Below are 25,967 nucleotides of genomic sequence, written 5' to 3'. Positions count from 1 at the left end.
TTTACTTTTACTCTCTTCAACATGGGCAAATAACTAGTTAAATTCAAATCCAGGTCCGAACATCATGAGACAAGAACCCTGGGAAGGCAGAAACAATTTCAGCTACGGGTCAGAAATACAAATACCAGCCTCTGACTGAGAGAAGAAAGGTTATTAACTGAATACCAATAAACACTGACTGCACGCACTTATTTCGCTTATTTGAAAAACAAGTGAAAAGCAGATGAGCTTGTAACATGAATGTGAATCTGAGAAGAAAAAAAAAAAAGCAGTTAGCTTCCAAGTAATTTCATACTTTTTCCTCCTTATAGACATTCCCAGACTATTTCAACATATATGAAACCTAACCATGGAAAACAGGATCTGCAGAGCTTGAGAAGAAATAAATTATTTGGGAGGAGGGGTGGGAAAGGAAGAGGAAAAAAAATCCTTACCAACTGACTGGCCTTACTGTGCACTTTTCCAGGAGACCAAGAATTGCTTCTGATGCAGCAGCATTCAGCCCTGGAGAAGTCAGACAGAGCGAAAAGGGAGGGGAGGTACGAGGAGGGAAGGGAGGGGAGAGGAGGAGAAGGGAGGGGAGAGGAGGAGAAGGGAGGGGAGAGGAGGAGAAGGGAGGGGAGAGGAGGAGAAGGGAGGGGAGAGCATGTACACTGCATGTCGGTTTGTTGAGCCCTAACATTGCTTTCAGGAAAGAGAAGAACGAAGCAACTGCTAAATCAGGCTGGGAATTGGTTTGCGACGGTTCAAAACAATAAGGGAACGAGATCTTAGTATGACCATTTAGGTTCAAAACAGAGAGTCAGGAGGAAGAAATGTGTCCCCCCACGTGTGGCTATTTAGAGAACCTGGAATGCCAAACGTGCTTTCTGCTCCAAAAGAGAGATTACACTAAAACTTACAGTCAAGCAGCGTAAATGTAAGAGCTGCAGCCAAACCTGTCGCTGTAATTAGTGAGAGACTGTCCAGAAGAAAGCAAGATTTCTTTGCTTTCCTACAGTCCTCCAAACTCAACTTGCATCTACCTGCAAATCTAAGGGATTGTAAACTAGATGGAGTCGTCATTTCATCTCTTCATTCACGATTATGTTGCCAACTGCATCCAAACACAACGTGCACTACACTGCAGACATTCCTACTTGGAAGACTTTCACCCTAAAGCAGTAAAACAGACCAAGGGGAAGGGAAACAGCATACACAACGGCCAGAATCACAGTATCAAAATATTGTATGCACTTGAACATAAAAATATGCCAGCCACTCCCTCACCAACCAACCAACCGTTACATCCCAGTCCCACCCTACCATGAAAAGTTAGCTGAATTACAATTTTAGTGCCTGAAGGAGAATGGGAGGGGAACACTCATTGTTTCAACACACCATCTCATCACCCTATCTCTGCAGGACTGGGATGAAAAATCAAAAAGCGACTTCTCATCTCAGAGGCTCTACCTCTAGTATCCCAAATTTCCCATTCCTCACAAGCCAAGCCAATTTCTTGAAATCTACTGCGTAGCTATCCAATTTATCAACCTTTATTCCCTTGAGCTAGCAATTTCTCTTCTAGTTAACTGTTGTCTATCATCCTCAATCAGATGCTTTCCTGGACCTACAAGCCTCCCGAGCCCACAAAACAACTTGAAGTCTTGCATACATGCAGAACCTCGGTAGCTTTTCCAGCCGCATCGTGGCTGCACAGCATGACACAGCAAGTGGTCCCACTGGATGACACAGCTCCGTAAAATTCTGACTCTGCAGATCCGCAGTGAGGCATAGGAAGGGCTCAGCTGACCCCTTACCTTCGACTGGCTACTTCCCTCCTGGCAAAGGTTGACTTCAATCCAAAAATGGAGGAAGACCCCAAATTATGTGGTGCCAAGGGAAGAGACAGCACCAGAGACACTACAGAATTTTTCAGGTCTGCCCCTGAAAAGCTGACTCCTGTGAAGCTCTCCTCTGCTCCTGATCCATGAAAAAACAGACAGGCTATTCTGGTATCTTCTCAGTTTTAAGTAAGCTCTTAGCAGCTGTAGGAAAGACCGATCTTCACACCGCTCCTGAATAACACAAAAATTGAACCTCTTACTGTCACAGCAACATAATTCACTGGAGACTCCCAGGTTTACACATTGTCCTTATGGCTCTAGCAAAGTATTACTGACAACTTGGTCGGGCACACAGAGCCTCTGTGGCAGATGCTTATCTTAAAAAATGCAAAACACTTGCGAGATAGCTCACAGCCCGCCAGGCAGCTCTTTTCCGGCCCTTCTCAGAAACACAAACTCTCCCAAGCCTTACCCCACACCCCGCTCCCAGCACTGCCATCCCCAGAACACCATCCCACAGACTTGGAACAAACCAAGAAGCATGCCACTCAGTAAAAATGAACATTTTCCTTACAGGGGGAAAAAAAAGCCCCAAAACAGTAAAACCATGTATTCCCTTCCTCCACATAAAGCCACAAGCCCAATGGGTCCCCAACCCCATCCCCAGAGCAACTCACAAAGAGTTAGTGCAGCTACATTAATTCAGCTGGAAAGGATTTTCATCACCTTGTCTCTTTCCTCGCCTCTTCTGCTGTTTCAAAAATAGCTCTGGCTTGTTTGCTGTACCGCTTATGTCAGTCTGATTTTATGCCTGACTGGATGTATACAGACAAGCTCGTAGCCCATTAAACACCGACTACCCAGACCTGTACATACATGCACAGTCACACAAACACAAAGCACAGCCCTCTCCCTTGGAGGCCATGCTGGAAAGCTGCTTGTTTTCAGAGGCTTTGCACTGTATTAAGTATGTTTATCGCAGGCCTCAAATAGGGGCTAGAGAACAGACTGCAGCCTTTTCTGAGGTTAAAAAAAAAAAGCAGAAGAGCAAAATACCACTAACATCCATCTGTCTTAAAGCTGCAAGGACAGACCTTCCCTGTGATGAAAATACTTTGAAATGTGAGTGCATTTATCAAATGACCTAAGGTCATTTGGCAGCATGATGTCAGTGTTTCTGTCCATTAAAGACAAACAATCCCACCTGAAGGCTTTGAAAACTATTATCCACAATTGCTGGGAAGGGAAAAGATATAGGAAGGTGCAGAAGTACAGAAATTCTGGAACAAACTACTCAAAAAAAAAACCTTCAGGTAAAGTCCTGAAATATGAGAAGCTGTCTGAATGAGATTTTTCCTACTAGCACTTTTTAATCACTGGGTTTTCCTGAACAGCTTTTCTTTTTAGACTAAATCAACTTGCTGGAGCCATTTCACTAATCCCAGATTAATTCCATTCAAATCTGGCATCCTTCCCAAACCGAGTAATCTGAAGCTCAGCCTCCTTTAGCACAGTTCTACCTTCAAGACCCAGCTCATGGGCTGTGAGCTGCCTCTGTGATGTATTTTTAAATGAAACTTTCTCAGCGTGCCATGACTCAGGAACATTGGTTACCGTGAATTGAAGATTTCCACAAGGAAACGCAGCTCAAAGAAATCTTGATTGCTCATTCTATCCATGTTCCTATATAGCTATAAAATCCAATATGCATTAGCTATTTTACCACTTATTATAAAAATAAATTTGTAGCTACTGACATTTCTGTATGAAGTGTTCCCCAATTACTTACTGCTAAAAAGCCCTCTGAAATTTAAGAGGAAAAAAAACCGTACTACCATTTCCAGCAGTCACCAGAGTATGAAGATAATACTAAAAAGATGAGCCTCTCAGGCACAGTATCTCGTTATGGGTGTTTGCTTCTAAATGCAATTCTGTATGTATATTAACAGGAAAGAACATACAAACAAAAGCTCACCATATAGCAACATATTAGCATCTTAACACACAGTGTATGAAAACTAGTTGTTATTTAACATCTGAGGACCTCTTTGATTTCAATGGCAATCCAGCAAACCAGACATGCAAAGAACTGGAACAGACTGCCCGGGGAAATTGTGGAGTCCAATCACATTGGTCTTTAATGTCAACATCAGAAATGAATGGGTAAAAGTCAGTTCTGCCTTGGGGCAGAGAAGTGAAATAGATGACTGCCCAAGATCCCTTTCCAACTATATGGTCCTGACGTCCTGCCTTTTTTTTGCTTTTTCTGGGGCATTCCTTCTCTCATCTGCTTACTTCTAGCAATGCCTCTTAGCTTTCGCTCCTATTAAGACTAGTATCACACTTAGAAATAAGCTTTGAACAAAGTATGAAAATTAAACATTGTCTTCTTACCCATCCTCCTTGTTGAATGATATAGTCTGCAGAATAGTCTTCTAGATATGTCACCCCGAAGTTCACAAGTGCGCTCAGTGGTTCCTGGCCCTGTCTGGTTAACTCCATCAGAAATTGTTGTAGCAGAACCAGGGGTACCAAGACCTTCAAAAAACAAGAATTGTGAATAAATACAGAAAGCATTATCAACTACTGTGTAGGTAAAACAGAAGAATTCATGTGGTCCACAGAAAAGGTCTGAATCTACAAGTCCAAAGATATCAGGGACTATACACTTCATTTTCGTGAAGACATAAGGCAGAAACACAATACAATTCAGTAAGAAAGAAGCACTTAATCTGATAAGCAAAACACCACAGCCTAGCCTAACTTTAGAGTTTCACAGAACAGGACTGCAGTGCTTTCTTAAGCTCCATTTTTTTCCAACACAAGGTTCAGGTAAAGAAGCGGAACAGGTCCAGAACTTGCTACTCCAGAAGTGGAAAGATGCAACATTATAAATAGTTTGAAGGGATATGCATCCAAATTGTATTTAAACAGCAAACTCATATACATTCTTGAATAGATACACTGCACTAGACAGTCTCTTCAGAAGTTCACACTTGCCTTTCAGACAGGACAGAAACAAACAACTCCTCCCAGCAGCATAACATTACACACATGTTTAAAATGACAAACACAAACTCCTCCCCATGTTAAACTCTCCCTCCTATGCCAAATTTAACACATACGGAAGTCTCTCCCTCATTTCCTACTCCCATTCCTCCTTCCAAACCTTTTGTCTTTCACTGAATGCTCAGCCTTAACCCAAATGTGATTTGCTTTGGAAGATGCAAGACTCTGTGAACCCACCTCCTTCATATTATACAGTTCTAGACACTTCCTTCTGAAACTATGTTTTTGTTTGCCTGAACAACTTGCAGTTGAACTTTTAAACTCTAAATTTATTCTCCTAGAGGACACAAGCGGCCCTCCAGGCAAAGCTTATATGCAGCACTTTTCCAAGTTCAGGAAACTGGTATGAATTGCAGTCATTAGCATCTGAAAAAGTGCTATTATGATACAAAAGAAAAATATTTGTAAGTTTTACTGCACCTAGTTTGCGACAACTGCATTGCACATCTATTCACTGTGCAAATAAGAACATTGTTTCCCAGCTGCACAAGGTAGATGCAGGCTAATACTACTGCTCAGACTGAACTCCAGATGCCTCCTTCCTTTCCCAGTCTCCTCCTCCTTCCTATTTTCTGTAAATATCCTCCATTACTATTCCCAGAAATCACACCTTAGGATGCAAAACTAGAGGAAGACAAATAGGAAAAGTAGGCTGGGTTTGAGATTTGTACTAAATCCATGGTGGATTCACACTGAGATGGACCACTAAAAACAGACGGGGCCTTAAAAATGTCTGTAATCTGATAAATTTAAGTTGTTCCAGCTGATTAACAACTGAGAGATCCAATACTATGGCTGACAGGTTATAGTACTTTTTTTCTGGGATGAACAGTTAACACTGCAGTCACTTAACTAGGAACGAGACGGTGCTTGAATTTTAAAAGCCTTGGGGTTTCTTGAGTTTCTTGTCATTAATCTCAACTCGGAGGCAGAAGAGGTGCAAGCTTACAGTGCATAAACATAAGGAGCAGGTCAAGATAAGGTAAGTGTCAGAAGAAACTTCAATCTTTTTGGATCAAAGAAAAAAAAGCATGCTGTCAAGACTGGGCATCTTTCAGAGGCTTTGGGCACACCCACATAACTCTACAACAGCATCAACACTGAGATTCAAAATATTTGACATTTACTTTAAGCTGAAGGCAAGAGAAACAAAGGCAAAAAAAGGCTGCCTAGGAAATGAAGGTGCTCAAATGTTGGCACACTGAACATGATTGTTGCCATCTTCCTTAGCCAGCTTAAATATTTAATCCATCCACTCCTCCCAAATTTAGCAAGCCTTTGCAGGCCTTTGACCAAAGTCAAACTCTCATATCCAGCCCCATGCAGACCAACAAACACTGCCTCATTTTCCTTTCCCACTGAAATTATTGACACTTCTACCTTTGAGACCAGTAGGAACAGCAACAGGTTTGCATGATGCTGTCCCTAAATTAATGAAAGAAATTACCTTCACAGTACTTCCATAAAAGTTAACAACAGCTTTCTGTACATAAGAGTAGCTATGTGAATGGTGATGAGATTTAACTAGACCAAAGTAAAAATATAGCCTTAGCAATTCAAAGCAACTGCAATTCCTTCCACCAGTATGCCTGGGAAGGAATGCTAGGGGCTATTTACATTTTGACTTAAGAAAAACATACACAGTATCAAGCACAGCATGCCACAAAACAGTTGGCAGGAGAAAACTTCTAGGGACTCATTAAAAAAAAAACAAACTTTACTATCAGAAGATTTCTGATTAGTTGTGTAAATGAAAGATTTCTGTCAATTATACTATTGCAATCCCATAGTACAATATTACAAATTTAACTGTATGCAAAAAAAAAATTATTACAAAGAAAGTTCAGAGACTTTGAAGAAGCTATATCCAAAGTAACTGCCACTTCTGTGTACCTTTTGGCTATTTCAACATAAAATTCAACTAATTCTTTACATGATTATTTCTTACATTTTTGTTGTATTACTCTTTGGCTCCAATAATCAGTAAAAATGGGACATTAACGTGACTGCTAACCTACTTACCAGTTCAGTTCACTCTCAATATCAGTATTTGTTATCCTTTTATCCGATGCATAATAGTGGGATTATGTATTTTGGAGTACGTACATAATATTCAATTTTAAGCAAAAAGCATAAAAACTCAACAGTGGAGTATTTCAAATTTTTATTACATTTATTTTATTACAGAAATATAATTTGCCCTAAGTTTGAGGTGGTTTTGATTTTGTTTTGTTTTAATGAGAGCCTTATTTCAAATAAAGGTGAAGACTCCTCCTTTTCTTTACAGAATCCAACATCACACCTATTATTTTCACATCACAATTTCTGAGAAATATATGAAATGGACATGAGGAAAAACTTCTTTACTGAAAGAGTGGTTAAACATTGGAACAGGCTGCCCAGGGAGGTGGTTCAATCACCATCCCTGGAGGTATTGAAAAGACGTGTAGATGTGGCGCTTAGGGACATGGTTTAGTGGGCGTGGTGGTGTTGGGTCAATGGTTGGACTCGATGATCTTAGAGGTCTTTTCCAACCTTAATGATTCTATGAAATAGTTTCTTTTCCTGAAATTTTTTTACTGAGAACCAGCACTTCTAATGTCTGTGGGTAAACTTTGCTTGGGATGTTAACAGAAGAACTGATGTTCCTATGTATTAGTTTAGCCTGCAATATTTCCTCATTCAGATCGATATTCATGTTTTAGTGACTGAAAACATTCCTTTACATCCCATGTGCTAGTCAGTTAACCAAATCTCTTCAGCAGTTCAAACATACCACTGCACTCTGGAAAAGATCCACATTTTTAAATGGAAAAAATAACAGCTATATTTAGAAGTGTCTTCTTTCTGCTCATGCTTGTATAATGAATAGGTTCTTTGAAAACTGGTATGACTAAAAATGACACCTTCCCAATTGTAAACCAGACAGATCAAGCCTTGGTCCACATTCAAACTCCAACCAGCTAGCCAGCTAAGTAATCCAGTACCTCCCAGAAGTACATGCTTACCTGTATGCCATGTCTCTCATACACATAACATCAAGGAAGATTTGCAAAGACTACTTTGAGTCTGCTCCGTGCCGCAGAGATACCGGGCCTTTAAGTGATCAGTGGGGCCCTCTGAGTGCATCACATTCAATAGATTAAATAGGTGGAGCTTTTATACATACATATGTATAGTACTACATACCTACAACAGCAAAGGCTCAGAAATTTAAAGTGAGATTTTATGTACTAGTTCATAGGCTACTGAAAGCAAAAAGAGCATCTTGCTGTGCAAGATGCCACTACTGAGCACAACAGATACAGCTTACATGTAACTGAAAACACATTTAATCTACTAGCTTCAGTTGTTTTATTTCTTCTAGTCTGGATCAAACCATAAGCCTTGATCACACAGAATTCTGTCTGTGGGAAGGTATTTCCACATTTTTAATCCTTTGACATCTGCCACAGCTACCGTCCATCTTCAATTTCTGCTCCACCCAAGAACTATAGGATATGTAACGGCCGTGAGCATGTAACGAGGAGTGATTTATTATTCTGTTAGGCTAGCTCACCTAGTTTTATGTTTTCTTATTATCTAGTCATAAAAGGGAGTAAGCTTCAGTTCTCCCAATAGAATCAATTTAAATATACATCCTTCAGATTTTCACAAACTTGAGGCCAGCACAGCCTCATTTTGCTGCTGTATGCCTGCTAATTAGACCTAACACTATGTCTATTCATAGCTACTTTTAAAAATTATTTTTCTAACAGCTTCTTCTTTAGAGTGAAAATTAAGCTAGGTTGCGGTTGGAGGAAAGATTTCTCCATCTATTCTGTTATAAAATATGATTCCGATTAAGATGATAAAGGCACTTAAAAGGAAATGAAACCAACATAAATGTATTCCATCTCCTCAAAACAAGTATTATTAAAGGAACTGCTAGGCATTCCTGAAGCATCAGGCTACCACAAAACCAATACAAACAGATGCTGTATTATTCTACGAAATTTCCATTCTGGTTTGCTTGTGGACTATAAGTTTGGTAGCAACAAATGTTATGGGTAAGCAAAGATGATGACAAAGACATGTTCTGGATGATATTCTCAATCACAAGCTGATGGGGACCAAAATCCACTAGCCACAGGGGCTGCACAAATGTAGCAGCAATGAAGGCTGAATCATAAACCCCCAAATGCGGCTGATCCATCTACCCAGGGCTGTATCTTCAAGAGGTGTGTACCAATAGCATATGGAGATGCAGTAGGCAACTGACAAGCTCCATCCACCTCCTCCCTTTCCAGCTGAGCCACAATGACTGGTTTTATGCTTGTTTTTAGTTTTCACCAACTGAAAAGTAAAATGTGCTAGCTTAAGCCACCTTCCTGATAATCAGATTTCATGGTTGTTTGAACTAAAATGCTATGAATCACAAGGTGATAAACTGAAAGCACACACACCCCAATTATAATTACTGGAGCCATGGGCAGTAACTTGTGAAGCAATGTTTAATAAACCGCTTTAAAAATGCCCACACCCTTGGTTAGATGATCAGTTTCTGAAGTAAGCAGGGAAATCTAGTTAAGGAAAAGTATTTCTGGAAAAAAAATATAAGAGGAAAAAAAGATTTCTTGTTCCGTTTTATATTTAAGACTAAATTTTAACACTCAATTTGTGATTAAATTTGCAAATAGTTATTTCATTCTTTCCTTCTTTTTCTGATGCCCACTGAACCCATCAGAGAATGATTAAGATGATGAATTTGCATGATAATGAAAGATGGATCTGGGAACAGTAATTCTACTCATTCTACATTAAAATTATTATAAGATAGTTCATTTACAGATTTGCATTTTGTTTTAAAAAGATGCTGCAGTTCATTTACAGATTTGCATATTGTTTTAAAAAGAAGCTTCATATCATTTAAGTTAACTACTCCTGAAATCAGGTAGGTAGGCACACCATCCTAATGTTTTCTGAACAATTTAAATATTGTGAAGATACTATTCAATTTTCATTTTCACCACGTTTAGCACTTTTTTTTACATGTATTTTGAACCTGAGATGGGAGCAAATAAACAGTAGAAAAATATTACAAAAACATCTGTCTCAGATTTCATTACAAAACTGCTAAAGAAATAAATCTCTCTTGAGAATTGAAAAATGTTTAATGATTATTTTTAAAAAATTATGTCAAGCAACAACTATAACTTTTCATTTTACTATAATAAAGGAAGATCCACCTAATACTTACATTAGATAACTTCTGGCTAAATTATCTAAAAACTATGTATTATGTCCACATCTACCATTCTGAGAATGAAAGTTATTTCATACTAAAAACAAGTGGTTTCTTTTTATTCTTGGTCCTCTGTGAAGCATAGCTGTACCTAGTAAAAACACTATGGACATCAAATAAATGAGAGAGGTATCAAAGTGAAAGTCACTTATTGGGTACCTTGTTCCATCCACTGGCATGAGCAGCTGTCTCTTGCGTGCGCTCTCGATATTCTTGGTATGTCACCGGCCTGCAGAAGTTAAACCAACACTGAAAGTTATAAAAGGAAACAAAAGAACAAGAATAAAATAAAATTCTCAGTTTCCAGAGAACAAATTATTTTCACATGTATTACAGCAAATAATTTTCAAAAGCTAACAAGTCTCACGTTTCAGGACATAAAACACCAGCACCAGACAGGGTCAGGAAGGCATCACCTTCTCCCAGTTACACAATTTCATATAATTGGTTAAGTGAATTTCATAGTAATTTGATACTCTACAACTTAAAGGACATTAGATAAGTAGGTTCTCTGATATGCTACCAAAATTTCTAAGCTCTTGCATATAGTTTTTTATAGTCTAAGACTTTAAAGATAAAAAATTCCACTAAGAAATTCATATGTGAGAGGCCAATGCAGAGTAAAATTTTTATAAACAATACAGGCTATAAACCAACACAGGCTGCTTGACTGCATTAACATTATGCTACAGTTGAAGCCTTTATTTGCAAGAAACAGCACTTTTGATCACAAAAACCCCTTCGTATTTCAGTAGATAACCTCTATTTTAGATTTATCACATCTCTACTTCTCTGAATTGGGATGATGAAATTCCCCTCTTCCGTACTCTCTCCTCCAAGATCATATAGTATCTTAGAGTCAGCAACAATAAAGACTTTCTGCCAAGTGACAGCAGAAGACGTACTGCTTCAAAAGCAGTTGCCCCAAAGCCAGACCATGACAGAAGGTAAGTTCAGACTTTAGTTTAAGGGAAAAAGTGGTAACTGGTGTTGGACAGAGACTGCTTACTGAACTCCAAGAACCTGTCATGATCTAACAGTCTGCTGTACTGTAACATACTTGTTTATATGCATATAAGAGGACAAGAAAATATCAAATATAAGCAAAATAAATAAATATTGCATCAAATAGCTGTAGCACACATGGATAAAAGAGAGTTAAAGCACACTGGGGAAAACATAATTTGGGTTCGTCATTTTAAGTGCATTCTCTTAACTTCCTTGGTACATTAGTTCCTTTAAAACACAAATCCAAATTAATCAGTGGGATGAGAAGAGCAACAACAGCTGGAAGGATATTATCAAAAGATTAAACAGTAGCTCTAGATTGCCCTATAAAAAGACATGTGTGTCAACATATTTTCACAGGCATTTCAGACTTTGTATGTATGGATGTACGTATATAAATAAAAAAAATAAATACTTAGAATGCAAGTATTTTCCCATAGAAAACACAAGAAGCCTAGAACATCAGGCTACTAACAAGCTAGAACCACTTAATTTTCAAAGACCTTATCTCAGGAACTCTCCAAAAAGAATCAACCTAGAGTGCACCAGTTATGACCCCTCACTGTCAGACAGTCAGCCAATACTCCATTATCTACAACCTTTAAGACATTTAAACTTTAAATGCTGTTACTTCAATTTACCATTTTAGACACACAAAAAGGATGGGTTGCAGGACTTACTGCTAATTTTCCAACTTGTTGCCAGTCTGTTTTTTTAGTGTGTAGTGAGGTATTTTCCAAAACCTCAGCTCTTCAGAAGATACTAAGTTTGTAAGGCCACATGGGGCAAATGCCTGGCTTGTAAAGGCAGATAAGCTTCTGCCATTTCTGGAGGAACACACTAGCGTACCTTTTGCCACTTAAGGAGAAACCTGTACCCCTCTTTTCTGTGGGTAAATAATTGTTAGTTTACACAATACGGAACTTACTTTTTGACCCTACAAAAACTGCATATAGAAGCAGACAATATATATATTAGTTTCTGAAAGTTAACTGGTGAGTTGACAGAGTGTACTTTTCCCTTGGATGACTCATGGAAAGAGACAAGCATCTTCATCTGTCTGGCCAGATGTCACATGGCACCTTTGCTGCAAAATCCAGGTCAGAGTCATAGAATCATAGGATGGTTTGGGTTAGAAGGGACCTTTAAAGATCATGGGCAGGGACATCTTTCACTACATCAGGCTGCCCAAAGCCCTATCCCACCTGACTTTGAACAGTCAGTTTTAAATTATATTGGTCATAAGAAGTCAACCCTTAATTGTTGACTAGGGAGCTAGTTAAGGAATAGACGGTCTAGTTAAGGAATCACAGAATGGTTGAGGTTGGAAGGCACCGCTGGAGAACATCCTGTCCAACCTCCCTGCTCAAGCAGGGTCTCCTACAGCAGGCTGCCCAGGACCATGCCCAGACAGCTTTTGAATATCTCCAAGGACGGATGCTCCACAACTGCTCTGGGCAACCTGCGCCAGTGCTCAGTCACCCTCACAGTAAAAAGGTGTTTCCTGATGTTCAGATGGAATGACTTCCAAATTTGTAATCTTCCAGAAGTCTGCCATAAAGGGTATTACCTTCATGAGGGCATGAGATGCCTCTCCAATGCATGTATAGAAGGCTTAAGCCCCATGCATCATAAAGTTTACACTAGGCGCTGGTACCTAGGCTTCCAGTACCTTGTTGTTCAAACAGTTCATGAACAGCTACGCAAACTCTGAAAGAGTAGTACTAGAGATTCTCAGCTTCTTTTGAGCCGTATTATTTAAACCAATCCACAAAACATAGACTCAGATAGCTATTTGCTAATGCTGCCTTCACAACTGCATTTATGTAACTGTCCCTAAAGAAGCACCTTCCACCTCCAGCTCTCTACAAATACATTTTGGAGGTCACTCAGAACAGCCAGAAGTAGTTCATGTGGATCCATTAAAATCAAGCTGATAATTTATAATAGAAAAACAAGCAATCACAACAATTTTACCAATTTGCAAAAGACAATCAAGATACTAGCATGCCACATACAATGTGCTATTTAAACAATAAGCTTAAACTAGAAGGACAGTTCTTAAGGCACCAAGGTTAGCCCAGGGGCCCACATTTGCTTCAGATGTGTCCCTGAATGGTGGTCATAAAGCATCTAACTACCATCCTTTCAGGGAAACTCTCCCACTCATCTTGAGCCAGACTACAAACAAACCTTCAGCTCTACTCTTAACCATAAGGTAAAAGAAGTTAATCTGGCTACAGCCCAGCATTCATGAAATTGGCAATGGCAACTGGCAGCTGCCAGCTGCTAGTTTCACCAGCAACTCAAACTACTTGAGTTAGTCTCAGAAGTTCAACGATAAAAGCTTAGAAAAATTTTAGGACTTACATTACTGCAAAGAGCAAATACCACAAAGAAGTATTTGCACATTACAACACAAAACAAAAAACCAGCCAGATAAAGGAACACTGAAAAAGAAAGAAATGCAATACAAAATGTAGTCCCATCTTTAGCATTTCAGCAGCTGTCACATGCATTTCCATGCAAAAGGAAACACCTTCCCTTTGAAAAAGCAAATGGAGACTCACTTGCTAAGCAAGCTCTGCAGTGCTTTGTGCAGATGTTCTTTCAATTCCTGGGACACTTTCTCCCCCAGATGAGCCAGGCAGTCTTCTATTGAGCTCTCTGGATTGGCAGGACTGAACACTGGGGAAGTGTGGCAGTCAAATCCTGTAGTGGTAAATGCTGAGAAAAAAAAGTATACAAAATAAAATAAAATAGATTCATATAAGAACATCAACAGTCTCAGATTTCTTATCCCACCAGTTAACACAGTTTACGTAAGGGACAAAGAAATCACAACTCTATAGTCAAAGCATGCTGTGAACAAATTGTAGTAAAACAAGTATGGTCCAAATACATTCTGGAAGTGGTACTTACAAGTCACAGATGACTTTGAGCTACATTTCCCCTCCAGCTCTTATTTCACAACTGCATCCTAACCAGCAAGTTAGCTGAATGTGCAACTATTCTCAATTTTAAGCTGATGTGAACCCTGATGGAGCAGCAAGAGAGCCTCTTTTCCACAGTAAAATTTGCCCACACATGGACATATCTGCAGCAGTATTAGAGTACCATTTTTTAAAATAATATTTTGTTCATATAACCTTTTCCTTCTCAATTTAAAACTTCTAAGAAAGGTCTGTATGGATGAACGTAAACAGATCTAGAGCCTTTCTACTTCAGATTTCCAATTTGCAACACACATGCAAAGCAAAGATTGTTTCCAAATCATCCCTTGCTGGGAGTCCTATAAAAGCCTCATCTATACGTCAAAGCATGTCACAAAAAATAAAACCTGGTGGAAGTGAGAAATCAGATGGTTTAAGTCCACACTCCCCTGTATGTTAGCTGCTGAGGAATGATTTAACTTCTGTCATCAACTGGAGCAGCTTAAGAGCTGCTTACATTTCATTATTTATAGTAGCCTATTAAATGTCATTCAATTGTTTGCTTTGGCTAGACTCCACTGCTCCAAAAGGTAACGTTTAACTATTTTATTTCATGTGACAATGTGTAGAAATCTTGCAGGGGGAGGAGGGTAAAGAGATTCAATGAGTCCAAAAATCTCTTTAACTAGAGTACCTGTTACAAATTAACCACCATTATAGGGCATAGAGATTATTGATTGAAATGGGAAAATCTGAAGAGCACCTTCCAAGATTTCTTCATCAAGATGTTTTAGCTCCTCCTCAATTTCTATTTTAATCTTCTCCAAAGCCTCTTTCTCCAAAGCATGTTGTCCCATAAGCGGTTGTTGAGTCCCTAAAAGAAACCAGAGAAATTATTCAAATGTAGTATTTCAAATAAAGTAGATAATGGAACATGATATTGAAATATTAACTATAAAGGTGAAAGTTCTATTTCAGACAGCAACGCAAAAAGTATGATCCCTTAAGGACACTTATTACAAAAGTTTTATTATATGAACCCAGAAACAGATAAACTTCCAGGCCTGTTCAAGATAGAATAGGTACTTTAAATTATGAATATATTAAAAAAAAAAAATTAGAACTGTAAAGCCATAAACAGAATATATAGCGGCTTTAAAAACAATCTTATCTTAAATTTAAGACCAAAATCAGACTAAGGCACCAGTCATTAATACACTCATTATCAAACTACACCAAAACAAAGCAGACATAGCATAAGCTTGATTTTTAGTAGCAAAATATAAAATTGATATCGATGCCTGCAAAATCTACAAAAATACTGAGAGCAACTATGTAATGACATCAGTGAAGAGTCCCAAAATCTATTAACTGTGCATCATTTCGTTGTTCATGAGGAGTCTACAGGCCACAATGAAATAATTTAAGACCATGTTCACAACTAACAATAGAGGCAAAGGACCCCAAAATTGTCAGTCAATTGTCAATTCTCATCTCCTAATGAAGTAATTTAGGAATTTGAAATGGCTGCATATCCCCTACATGTCGTGGTTTGGCATCATGAATACATATTCCACGTGCTGACTCCAGATATTTGGTAACAAGAAGTTGTTTCAGCCTTATCATTCAGGATTACATAGACTCTCAATCATCTTAATTATTATACTGTAGCAAAAGAGAGGCACAAACTGTTTCCAAACAAGCCAAGGTATTTAAAACATTTGAATCTTTAAGGAACTGCCTGCTGAATGTCAACCTTTCCAATATAAGGCCGTATGGCAAGGTAACTACTCAAGTAACTGCTTTATGGGATGGGTACTAATGGAAAGACTAGATGTCTGGGACAGAGTTCCAGCTCAAAACTCTTGTTATTTAGCTACTTTTTCTTTGGGTTTGCTCATCTTTATTTCTTCCATCAGCTTTCGAGCTTGTCTTCAAATCCCATTCTTAAAGCACACTACAAAAACTGTTCCATTAACCGCTGTCTTATTTTCACCAAATATCACTGAATCAACAGCCTACTACTGAAATTTTCTTCTTCCTTTCTTTCAATTCCTTAAAATGTCCTATTTGGAGATAAAATGGATCTCTCTTATATCCACACGAATATAGAAGTAAATTTTGTATCAACTTACTCCTGAAATAAATAAATAAACAAATAAAATTGACCACAAAACTTCCCTTTGCTAAGTAATCCCCCTTCCAGCCATTTCCTTCCCTAAGTTTTGGGTCAATTATCAGTCCTTATTAGCCCTGCACTCTGCTACTTTCAACAGTATCAGTGACTGGGTTACCCAAAACACATTTTCTTAGTTCTCTTACTTCTGAGTATTCCTTATAATTCTTTTTTGGGGCTTTATATTCTCTCGTGCCCATGATTTAAACACCATCTCCTGGCCGACCTTCTGATAACGTTGCCCATGTCCACTGTTTCTTACTCATGCACCCAAATACTAATGAGTCTCCAACCTATCTTACCCTCTCTGCACCTACACCAATTGCCTACAGCTCTACCTGGGTATCTAGACATCATTCCGCTCTACAGATGTTCTTCACTCAGTTGAAGAAAATAAAAAGGGAAAGGATTTGTATCTGTAATGTTGGTATCATTTGACTTCATTTCTTCCTCATCACTTATATTTCACATCCAAATCTTCAGGTAAGTTCTGCAATACCCCATGTAGCTTTCTGGCATGTCTTTCTTCATGCCTGTTTTGAAGACACTAAATCATAATTTGGTGGTCTTATGAACAACTATTTTCTTCGGTTCATCTCTGTTTAAATCTGCTTAAACTCACTTAAAGTGGTGTATCGCCTTCCCCTTTCCTCCATAATGGACACACAGTATCAATAGTTTTCATACCAGAGTGTGTGAAAACCGTAAAAGCAACAATACTAGTTAATACACACAAATGCCTAGTAAAGTACACTGTGCATTTTCTGTATTTAAAAAAACAGTAGACAGTAAGCTTGCAAGGTCTCCTACATTTGAAAAATAAGTTAAAAATCCACAGAATCAACGCACTGAATGTATGCTAATGCTTAAAAACTCAGCGCTCAAGAGATACCTGTGAGACAAAATCTTTCTAAACCAATGTACAAGTCAGTGTAAAATGTTTATGTTTATTTATGTGAACAGTTTAAAGGAACAACAGATAGTCAGTTTAATTCCATTTTACTTAACCACACAGTTAGATCATCATCACCATGTTCAGAATAACTTTATTTAGCTTCTTAAATCCCTTCTCAAACAGTCTCTCTTTGCCACTCTGAACAGTAAATTCCAGAGAGGAGCAAACTGTTCCTCCTTTTGGTTAATGAACAGACACTTACTAATGCCTTGTCAGTCCCTTTAAGGTTGCCTCTTTGAATGACTGAACCATTGCTTCACAGTCAAGTGCAACAAGTATATGCAAGTACCAACTCTTATTTTAACCTGTGCTTCACCCTGTATATGGAAGGGATGAGGCTATTCAGAAGAGCACCCGTTCTCACGGGACTAATGTGATGATGATCACACATGACAAGCTGTCATACTTGATAATAAGTCACCCGGAAAATGGAAGGAGGAGAAATTCCATTGCTGTCAGTGTACAAAAGAGCTGTTTAGATAATCAGTGCTGCAGTCAATGGTTTCCATCTCGTAACACCCACAACTTTGCAGCAGCTGCTGATTCCAATAGCACCTGACTATTCAGTCGTGCCAAAACATCAAAACCCTACCCCTCCCAGACCAGCGACTTTGCACTGTTTATTCCCCTAATTATCAATGGACTTCAGCTTTCTGCATCTCCTCTATGTTTACCCCTACCAACAAAAATTGCACCCAATGTTGGAGAACAGCAATTCCAATAGCAAAGGTCCTAAGCAAGCGGTATCTTTTTCTCTTCTAGACGACTTCCAAGTCAGTTTGGAAACAGGTAGAATAAAACAGTAAAAATAGCTTCCAGTAGATGAGAACCATGTTTTAGTTGTTTAATAATGCAAATGGTCACACCAGAAATGGTACCTGTAAGATCCATAAACACTGAATGCTTTCCTATGCTGAAAAAACGTGTTTGCCTATTACGGGCTTTTGGTAAACTGACTCTGAAAGGCCTCTTCCCAGCCCAAAGACACAACAAACCTCTGTTACACAGTCTTACACGAAGAAGTTAGTGCATTATACTTTCTATTTATGGAATAAATGTTCCCTTTTGCACAAGTGTGTTCTTGTTTTTCAGGTATTTGGAGGTAACCTGCAAAGTAGGGGAAAACGTATTCTAAAAGTCCATCAAGCACTGCATCACTGACAATCAGACAGCGTTACGACTACTAAATAAAGTAACGCTTCAGTAGAACTCCACCGATAAGGCCATTCCAGAAGTTTAGTAACAATAAAAGACTAACCCATTCCCCAGGTTTGACCCCAGGAGGAGGAGGAATGGGAAGTCATTCAGCTGAGCGAGAGAGCCGGCACATCTACAGTGTTTGTTTCAAACACTGATACTACAGTGTTTGTTTCAAACTACGGCTAACAAGAGACAACAGCAACTATAAGGAGAGACTGAAAAGCTGTTATGTCTTCTTAGTTCAAGTGAATGCAGGGTCAATGAAAAAGAAAGCCTTTGATGTCACAGATGCCTCCCGATTTTTTTTGTTTTCACGCTTGTAGTTTTAATTTACTAATATCTCTGTTTTCAAGTTCTCCTAGGTTTCTATATTACCGTCAGTATAGTTAACATTGACTTAAAAATTTAGTTTCAGCATGATTCTAGTATTTCTTTAACATCTCAGATTTTTTAAAACAATGAGAAAAAGCGTCTAAAATTTCTGCAAGTACTGAGAAGTGACAAAAATATAAGAAATCTCTTTACAAATTTATTCATCTGTTTCCTTTAATGAAAAGTATATCCATTACCCCAGCAAACTCCAGAACACAGACAGCCATACACAGATGTAGCCCTTGATTTTAAAAGATGTTTAAAAGTTCTTTATAAACCGTAAGAAGGCTCAATTTAAAAGAAACTAAAAAAGTCCAAAATATGAAGAACCAAAAAGAGATAAAACATTGCCAACTAGTTGTCTATTATCTTGTAGGCAGAGAGAAGGCTTAATTAAGTGAGAATTCACATGCCTGGAGGGACCACATCTTTCTCCTCCAAGTCATACCCCAAGAGCTCCCTTTCCTTGCCTCGGTTCAGGAAATAGCTCTCCCGTTACCATGACCTGGATCGGTCTGATGTACAATGTAGCTTTTCAGATTGTGACTTTTCAGCCAAAGTAGGTATGTTTTGCCCTAAGAGGAAAGTTTGTAAGGAACGAGTTACTCACCTAAGCTAAAAACACCTCAGAAACTCCTTCATTACCTACAGACCAACAACAGGTACTATGAAGGGTAAGTGAAGACACAGGGATGGAGTACAAAGAAAACCAAGATACTCTGCAACAGCCACTCCAACAGCCACCTGATGACATAAACAACAGCAGGTAACCCACCCATGACGGTCAAAACCATATAAAAGAGGTACTATTGTTAGATTTGGGATGGCCACTAAAGAGCCTTGAGCTCACCCACAATGCACGAAACCTGACCATCTCTGCCTATCTATAAATGTGTTTCCTGAGATGTGAGAGTTCACTTCTAACCAAAGCACGTAAACAAATAAACGTAAAACCCATCCCTCCCAATATCCCATTCAACATTGCTCAGCTGTAAGAAATGTGTGTGAGAAACCACTAAAATGGCTTGCTCATTGAATATATACAGCACTTCATACAGCAATTCCAAAACAGATAATAAATGGTTAAAAGAACATTGTGCAAAATAATTGGATTAAAGTACTGTGACTAGCATACACCTCAGGGAAACTGTAAAACTGTCAAAACCTTGTTCACCTCTTGAGTAAGCTATGCCACCATGCAGTAGTGGCATTGATTATAAATCTTCCAGATGCTACGAAAGCCAAGGGATTATTTAAAATTTCTCATTCTGTCAAGGAAAACACAGGAAAACTACTTTCATTAAGAATCTTCATTATGGCCACAGGCTCATGGGATAGGGTCAAACCATGGGGAAGTAGATTAAAAACCAGAAATACACTAAAAATTACTCCTTGGTGAAACATAAAGCAGCATTTATAATACAAATATATTGAATCACAAAATCAAAGTACTTCGACTCACTTAAAAAGTAAGTAGCACTAACTGCAGCAGACTGGAAGCTTCTATATGAGCGTGAACTTCACGGGGGGAAATGTAGAAATGTTTTCCAATACTTGATATTTATTTTCTGTGTACGAACCAGTAGTTATAGATACTACAGGAGTTCTGAAAAAATACTAAAGCAGCTTTCCACAATCTAATAAACAGATAACTGAGAGCTTCCACACACATTTTAAATAATTGTACTCATCTGTTGCCTCAAACCACATGAACTTACACAGATGATATCTTATCATGTGTGTTTTATCAGATTTATCCAAGCAATTTGTATTATTCACCTACCTGAAAACCTACCAAAAAAGTAACAAAGTTTACTGCTGATGGACTTTGCTTTAAATACACTGAAGTGGGTGCTATGCAGAATCACTATTCTGCCAAAACTGCAATAGAAGTGATCTCTCAAAATATTGCCCAGCTAAAGTTGCCGGATTTTCCTCTGGAGACACTGAAATCCACTACAGAATGCTATAGAGCTGTAATGTCAAAAGATTGGTTTGTCCGATAAAACTGCCTTTCTTTCAAGAGCCTGGAATACTGCGGATGGTTGTCTCTTCAGTCCCTGCACTGAAGAGGAGCTATGTAAATAAAACTTTTGAAGTAGTAATCAGATGTTGACTTAAAGATCGGCCTTCTTTGCTTGAAGTCACCAGTGTTTTTAGCTTTTCTAATTGAAGCCATCTTTCTTGCACCAAAATCAAGACCAACCAAGAGATCCAAAAGGAAATACAATGAGGTAATTTTCTATGTAATTTGTCTGAGTTTTCTCTTTACTAAATAAAATCCCTCCGAAAACCATCACTCTGGTAAAGCATATTAAAGCATATTATGTCTGCAAAAAGTGAGAAGTTTTAAGATGAAATCTAACAAATAGCTTAAAGATTTACTCTTATCTGAGTTTTTGGAACAAAAAGACATACATCAGAAAAAGAAGTCTCTAGCATGAAATGCAGGAAAACAAGGGGGAGATGACCATAGGAGGAAAGGGAGAGGAATGGACAAAAGCATTCAACTTCTCCTGCCAGTTCTAGCAGAGATAAAATAGTACCACTCCTGTTGGGAAAGATCGCTTTTTTGGTTGGTTTTTTGAGCCATCAGATACATTTTCTAGTTTAACTGGAGTGTTGAAACTTCACTGAAATCTGGAAGACTGCTGTAGAAGGAGACTCAAGGGAGGTACGGAAATACTAACTACACCTAGTGTGCCTTATTTTGCCACGTTCTGTATACATGCAATGGAAAGAGAGAAGATCCTCCAGCGGGTGATAGAAGGTGGCTGTAATCAGGATCCTGCTCTGAACCGCCCTCTAGAGGAGTCCTTCACTCTCCAATACTGCAGGAGACTTGAAAGAGATTAACATAGTGAGGACAAAGCCAGCCTTTCTGGATACTCCCCTTATATTGTAACATGATACAGAAATCAGACAAAGAGTAAGGACTTATTTGGATCTAAGAAAAATATACGAAGGGAAAGTACCATATACCAGAGTCAATACCTCATACGAACAAAACACATAAAATAGAGAACATCAACTAAAATCAGAACAGGCAATAGCCAAACATCACTGCCTCAACTGTTTCCCATGAAAGGTCTGTCAGGACAATAACCAAATTAAAGCAAAATAAGATAAAGTGACAGGTACTTTGTATCAGAATCCTCTCAATTCATAGATCAACAGCGTTCAGCCACAGAGAGTAGAAAGACTACTGACCAGCGTTTTAAAGTACCACAAAAATCATCAATGAAAGGAACATGGGATCAGTCAAGATATCGTATCAATGGTTGATGACACTGCTTGAAAAACACACTGACAAGCACAATGTAATGTCATACTGTTGCCACCCCTCATATGTCTTCCTTACCAAAAAACAGAAGTTTCCTCTTCATGATGGGATTCTACACAACAGCTATTCATTTTCATTTACTGGCTTTCGCATCTCTTTTGTTCTAACCAGGTCTCTCATACCACGCTTCTTACTGTAATACCCAGCTACCTTCCAGCAGTGCATTAGGCAGTACAGGTAATATCCATTATGGGCTGCTTCTTCTCTCGCTGTCTCCCTAGGGGAGAATATAGAGCATATAGAGCAGAGTGCTATGGTACAGCTCTCCGCAAGCAGGCATCAGCCACATGCCAGACAACAAGGAGATACAGACAGTATATATAAATTACTTAATATTCAAAGAAGATGCATACGCTACTTCAAAAGAAACACATGGCTGTTACCACACATACCCTCAGAGTGCACCTGAAACAACTGTTCAATTACAAGCAACGAGAGAAGAAGTAGGAGAAAGGATTTTTAAAAAGTAACTGTCAGACAAATGAAAGCTGTTGGAAGCGTGGAAAGCAGAAAAGCAACAGGAGAAGTGAGTTAGGAAAGAATGAAACAAATCCTGAAGCAGAAGGATAAAGTGTTTGCACTTAGTTCAATAACAGCCTGAAGTCCATCCAAGGCATTACAAAAGAGAGTGAGAAACAACATGGCAGATTAAAAGGGAAAATTATTTTATCCAGAGTCTTTGATCAGAAAGCAGGAAAAACACTGAAAGAGAGATCAAATAATTACAGTGAAAGATGACCAGGGGAGGAGAAGTTGTGTTCACTGCCTAGTTTTGGGAGTGAGGGTGGGGGAAATGTAGGAGAATTTCCTGTTTAGAAGAGAAGGTTTAAAGCAACGAGGATGAAAGAACAGATTTGGAAAGTATCAATGCTTTAGAGTGTTTTAACAGCAAAACCAACTACAGCCTGCTGTCACACAAGCTAACATATCTAAATAATATCTGAAAAGCAGACTCAACAGTTATCTTTACTCAGGAACTTAAAAGTCCTCTTAACTGACTACAAAATTTTTATTTAAGCATTTGTAGCTTCCTCTTTATACAGTTTTAATATTGCTCTTTAATTCAAATATTTCTTAGAGGTAATAAGAATCAGTTGAAAGGTTTCCCCTCAATTTTCAAATATTTCAAAGGTAACTACAGCCAAATTATTAAAAAAAAGCTTTAAGACTAACAGTTTCCTTTCTGAATCTTGCATTTACAGAACAAAGCAGCCTCTTCCACATTGTAGCTTTACATGTACTCAATACATTTCCAGTTATAGACCAGTTATCCCAGATGGGATATTCATAACGAGACGTTATTGCTAAAATAAGCACATTTTCCAACAAAGGGTTTTATGAAACAGCTTCTTGGCACCAAGGTACCTCTCCTTTCATGGACCACAGATGCAGTCAAAGTGGAAGTAATAGACATACCTCAAATATACTAAGATTAATTTTGTAAATGATATATAATATAACCAGCATATGCTAGATTATGCTATATGCTTTAATGCCAAACTGATAAAATTACTTCTGTCATAACTTTGATGCTATCTTTTCTTTTCAAGAATTTCTCATTTCATGACAGGTAAGTTCAGTAAGTAACAGAGTATGCATTCTTAAAAGCTTGTTCAAGAAAAAAAGATTCTGAAGACCTTTTTTTTTTAATACACCTTTCATCAGAATAAATTCTGAATCACAGGAACTAGTAGTGACTGAAACGTCATTAAGAAGTGACAAGCCACCAAAACAATCTTGACAAACAACATTGTTTAAGTGCTCGCCACCACAAAATACAGGAAGTTTTACTACGTAGGTTTATGTGAAACACAACCAATCAAACTTCTTTTATTCTGCCTCCTATTTATTTATTTAACCTTTATGCATATAGCATAAATCTGTTCTGGAAGAAACATCTGACTCTGTCTGACTCCATGCAGTCCTTGACTTCTTAAAAATAAATAAACAAACAGGTGCAGCACAGGCCAGGTTAAGCCTCACATCTCTGCACTACCACTGACTGACAACAACAGAGGCGTTAACATAATAGGGCAAAACTATTTAGCACATGAGATTGCTCATGTCATCGATCGGAGTTTATACTGGTAAACACCACCTCACTCCTGCTTACCTCCACTTGCCTCCCAAAAAAAGCAAGCATGGGCTCAAATTCTCAAGATGCCTCAACAAAGGTAATATATATCCATCCCTCCTAACCTGAAGACAGCTACTAAAACCACTGATTTGCTTCATCAACACCAGTCGGCCCTGGCATAGCTCAAATTAAAACAGTAATCTAAATACAAACAGCTTTGTTTCCATCAGCATCCCTTCCCATTATTTTAAATGAATAAAATAAGAGATGCATTACACTAAACATCGGGCTAACATTCTGCACCCATGCACAAACAGTTGAAGAACCAATTGCAAAAATAGTTGCATGTGTAAACAGGTACAGATGAATATGTAACTATTACCTTGAGCTGAAGGAGGAGGATGCTCCTGTGGCTTCTCTTGTGATAAAAGTCCCAGGTAGCTGAGAACTACGTATTTTGTTTCATAGTGAAATCCTACAGGCACAGCAGTAGAGGACGCCATCGGGTTGGCTTGCAATGTGGCAGTGCTCTTATGGGGCACGTAGGGTTTTCTCTGGGTAACTGAGGAAGGCTGTAAGGAAAGAAGAGAGTGTTTTGTTTGTTATTTTATAAGGCTACAACAGGTCATGAACTCATACATAACAAGGAATTATGTAACAATCGTGAAGTAATATCCAGGTTTTGGCCCTGATATCCTATGCATTCTTATTTTAATAAGAACCGTGCAGAGTAAAAACAACTGCCCCCCAGTCCAGCGCCCAGGGCCTGCTGCCAGGGTGCAGGACTGGGGAGAAATGCCATGGCATTTCTCACTCCTGCTTGGCATATGTACTCTCACATTAAAGCAGACTGAACAGTTCCTCACCGTGTGTCTGCCTCCTAATGCCTCCCAACTCAACCACACACAAAAATACACATGTATTCATGCAAAGAGGTTTTGAGGGATTCTGAAGACTTAGTTAACTGCGATTTGAGGTAAAAAGACAGGTTCTGAGGAGTCTCTCTTCCCCTAAGCCTCCGATGAGCATTTTCCCAATTCTCCGCTTTCTCAGATTCTCTATTATGATGCTTAAAAATTTTAATGCGGAAAAAGTGACCACAATTGCCTTGAATCATTTTACTGTTCCAACAGCAATGGAAAACATATGGTCAACAGAGGAAATTCCACATTCATTGTAGGGATTGGAAGAACAGATGGTTGTGTGTCCTGGATTTCTCACCCAGACATTAATACTTAAAAAACAGAAATCCACACCTAACAGCAACATTTGGCCAAAGACCTTCCCCCTTTTACTTTATTTGTTTTGTCGCTTTTTTCAAACATCCAAATAAGAAGTTTTTCCAATAATGAAAAATGAAGGTAGAGAGAAATTTAAACAGCCATAAAGAACAAGGGGGAAAAAATATTTCAGAAGGCAACATGGGAAGTGGGGAAAAAGCCATAAAACAGATTCAAAAGAAGTTTCAGATTAATCAACATCTTTTAGCTCTTTATATTAGGAACAGTCTGGATAACTATGTCCAACGCACAATCTACTTGATGAATCAAATCACAATATTTAGGGCTTTAAGATAAACTCTCAAAATTAAGTTCTTCATCACTTCAAAGAGTCATTCCCAAACAAGTAGTAGTCCACTCTTGGCCATCAGAATGGATGTCTACCTGAAAGGCATGCAGAAAAGTTCACACTACAGAACAGCTACTTAACAGATACCGAAGGAG

The 25,967-nt window shown here is 38.5% G+C and overlaps 1 protein-coding gene across 8 annotated transcripts in view; it reads right to left on the bottom strand.

Annotated features, from left to right (window-relative positions):
• The window catches only part of BCL2L13 (BCL2 like 13), an 80,676-nt gene that overhangs the window by 50,019 nt on the left and 4,690 nt on the right, over window positions 1–25,967 (bottom strand). For 7 of the 8 annotated variants that reach the window (XM_076341785.1, XM_076341768.1, XM_076341803.1 and 4 more), the window contains 5 exons: window positions 24,626–24,815; window positions 14,884–14,994; window positions 13,758–13,914; window positions 10,339–10,408; window positions 4,221–4,364 (listed from right to left, as the gene is read on the bottom strand). In XM_076341785.1, the coding sequence (XP_076197900.1) occupies window positions 4,221–4,364; window positions 10,339–10,408; window positions 13,758–13,914; window positions 14,884–14,994; window positions 24,626–24,746 (603 nt within the window). In that variant the 5' untranslated portion in view covers window positions 24,747–24,815. Of the gene's footprint in view, window positions 1–4,220; window positions 4,365–10,338; window positions 10,409–13,757; window positions 13,915–14,883; window positions 14,995–22,184; window positions 22,327–24,625; window positions 24,816–25,967 lie in introns of those variants that run through there. The other variant, XM_076341759.1, reaches the window with a different exon arrangement.

Source organism: Aptenodytes patagonicus, chromosome 1, assembly GCF_965638725.1.
Source record: "Aptenodytes patagonicus chromosome 1, bAptPat1.pri.cur, whole genome shotgun sequence".
Lineage (NCBI taxonomy): Eukaryota > Metazoa > Chordata > Aves > Sphenisciformes > Spheniscidae > Aptenodytes > Aptenodytes patagonicus.
This window is presented reverse-complemented; position numbering and strand designations above follow the sequence as displayed.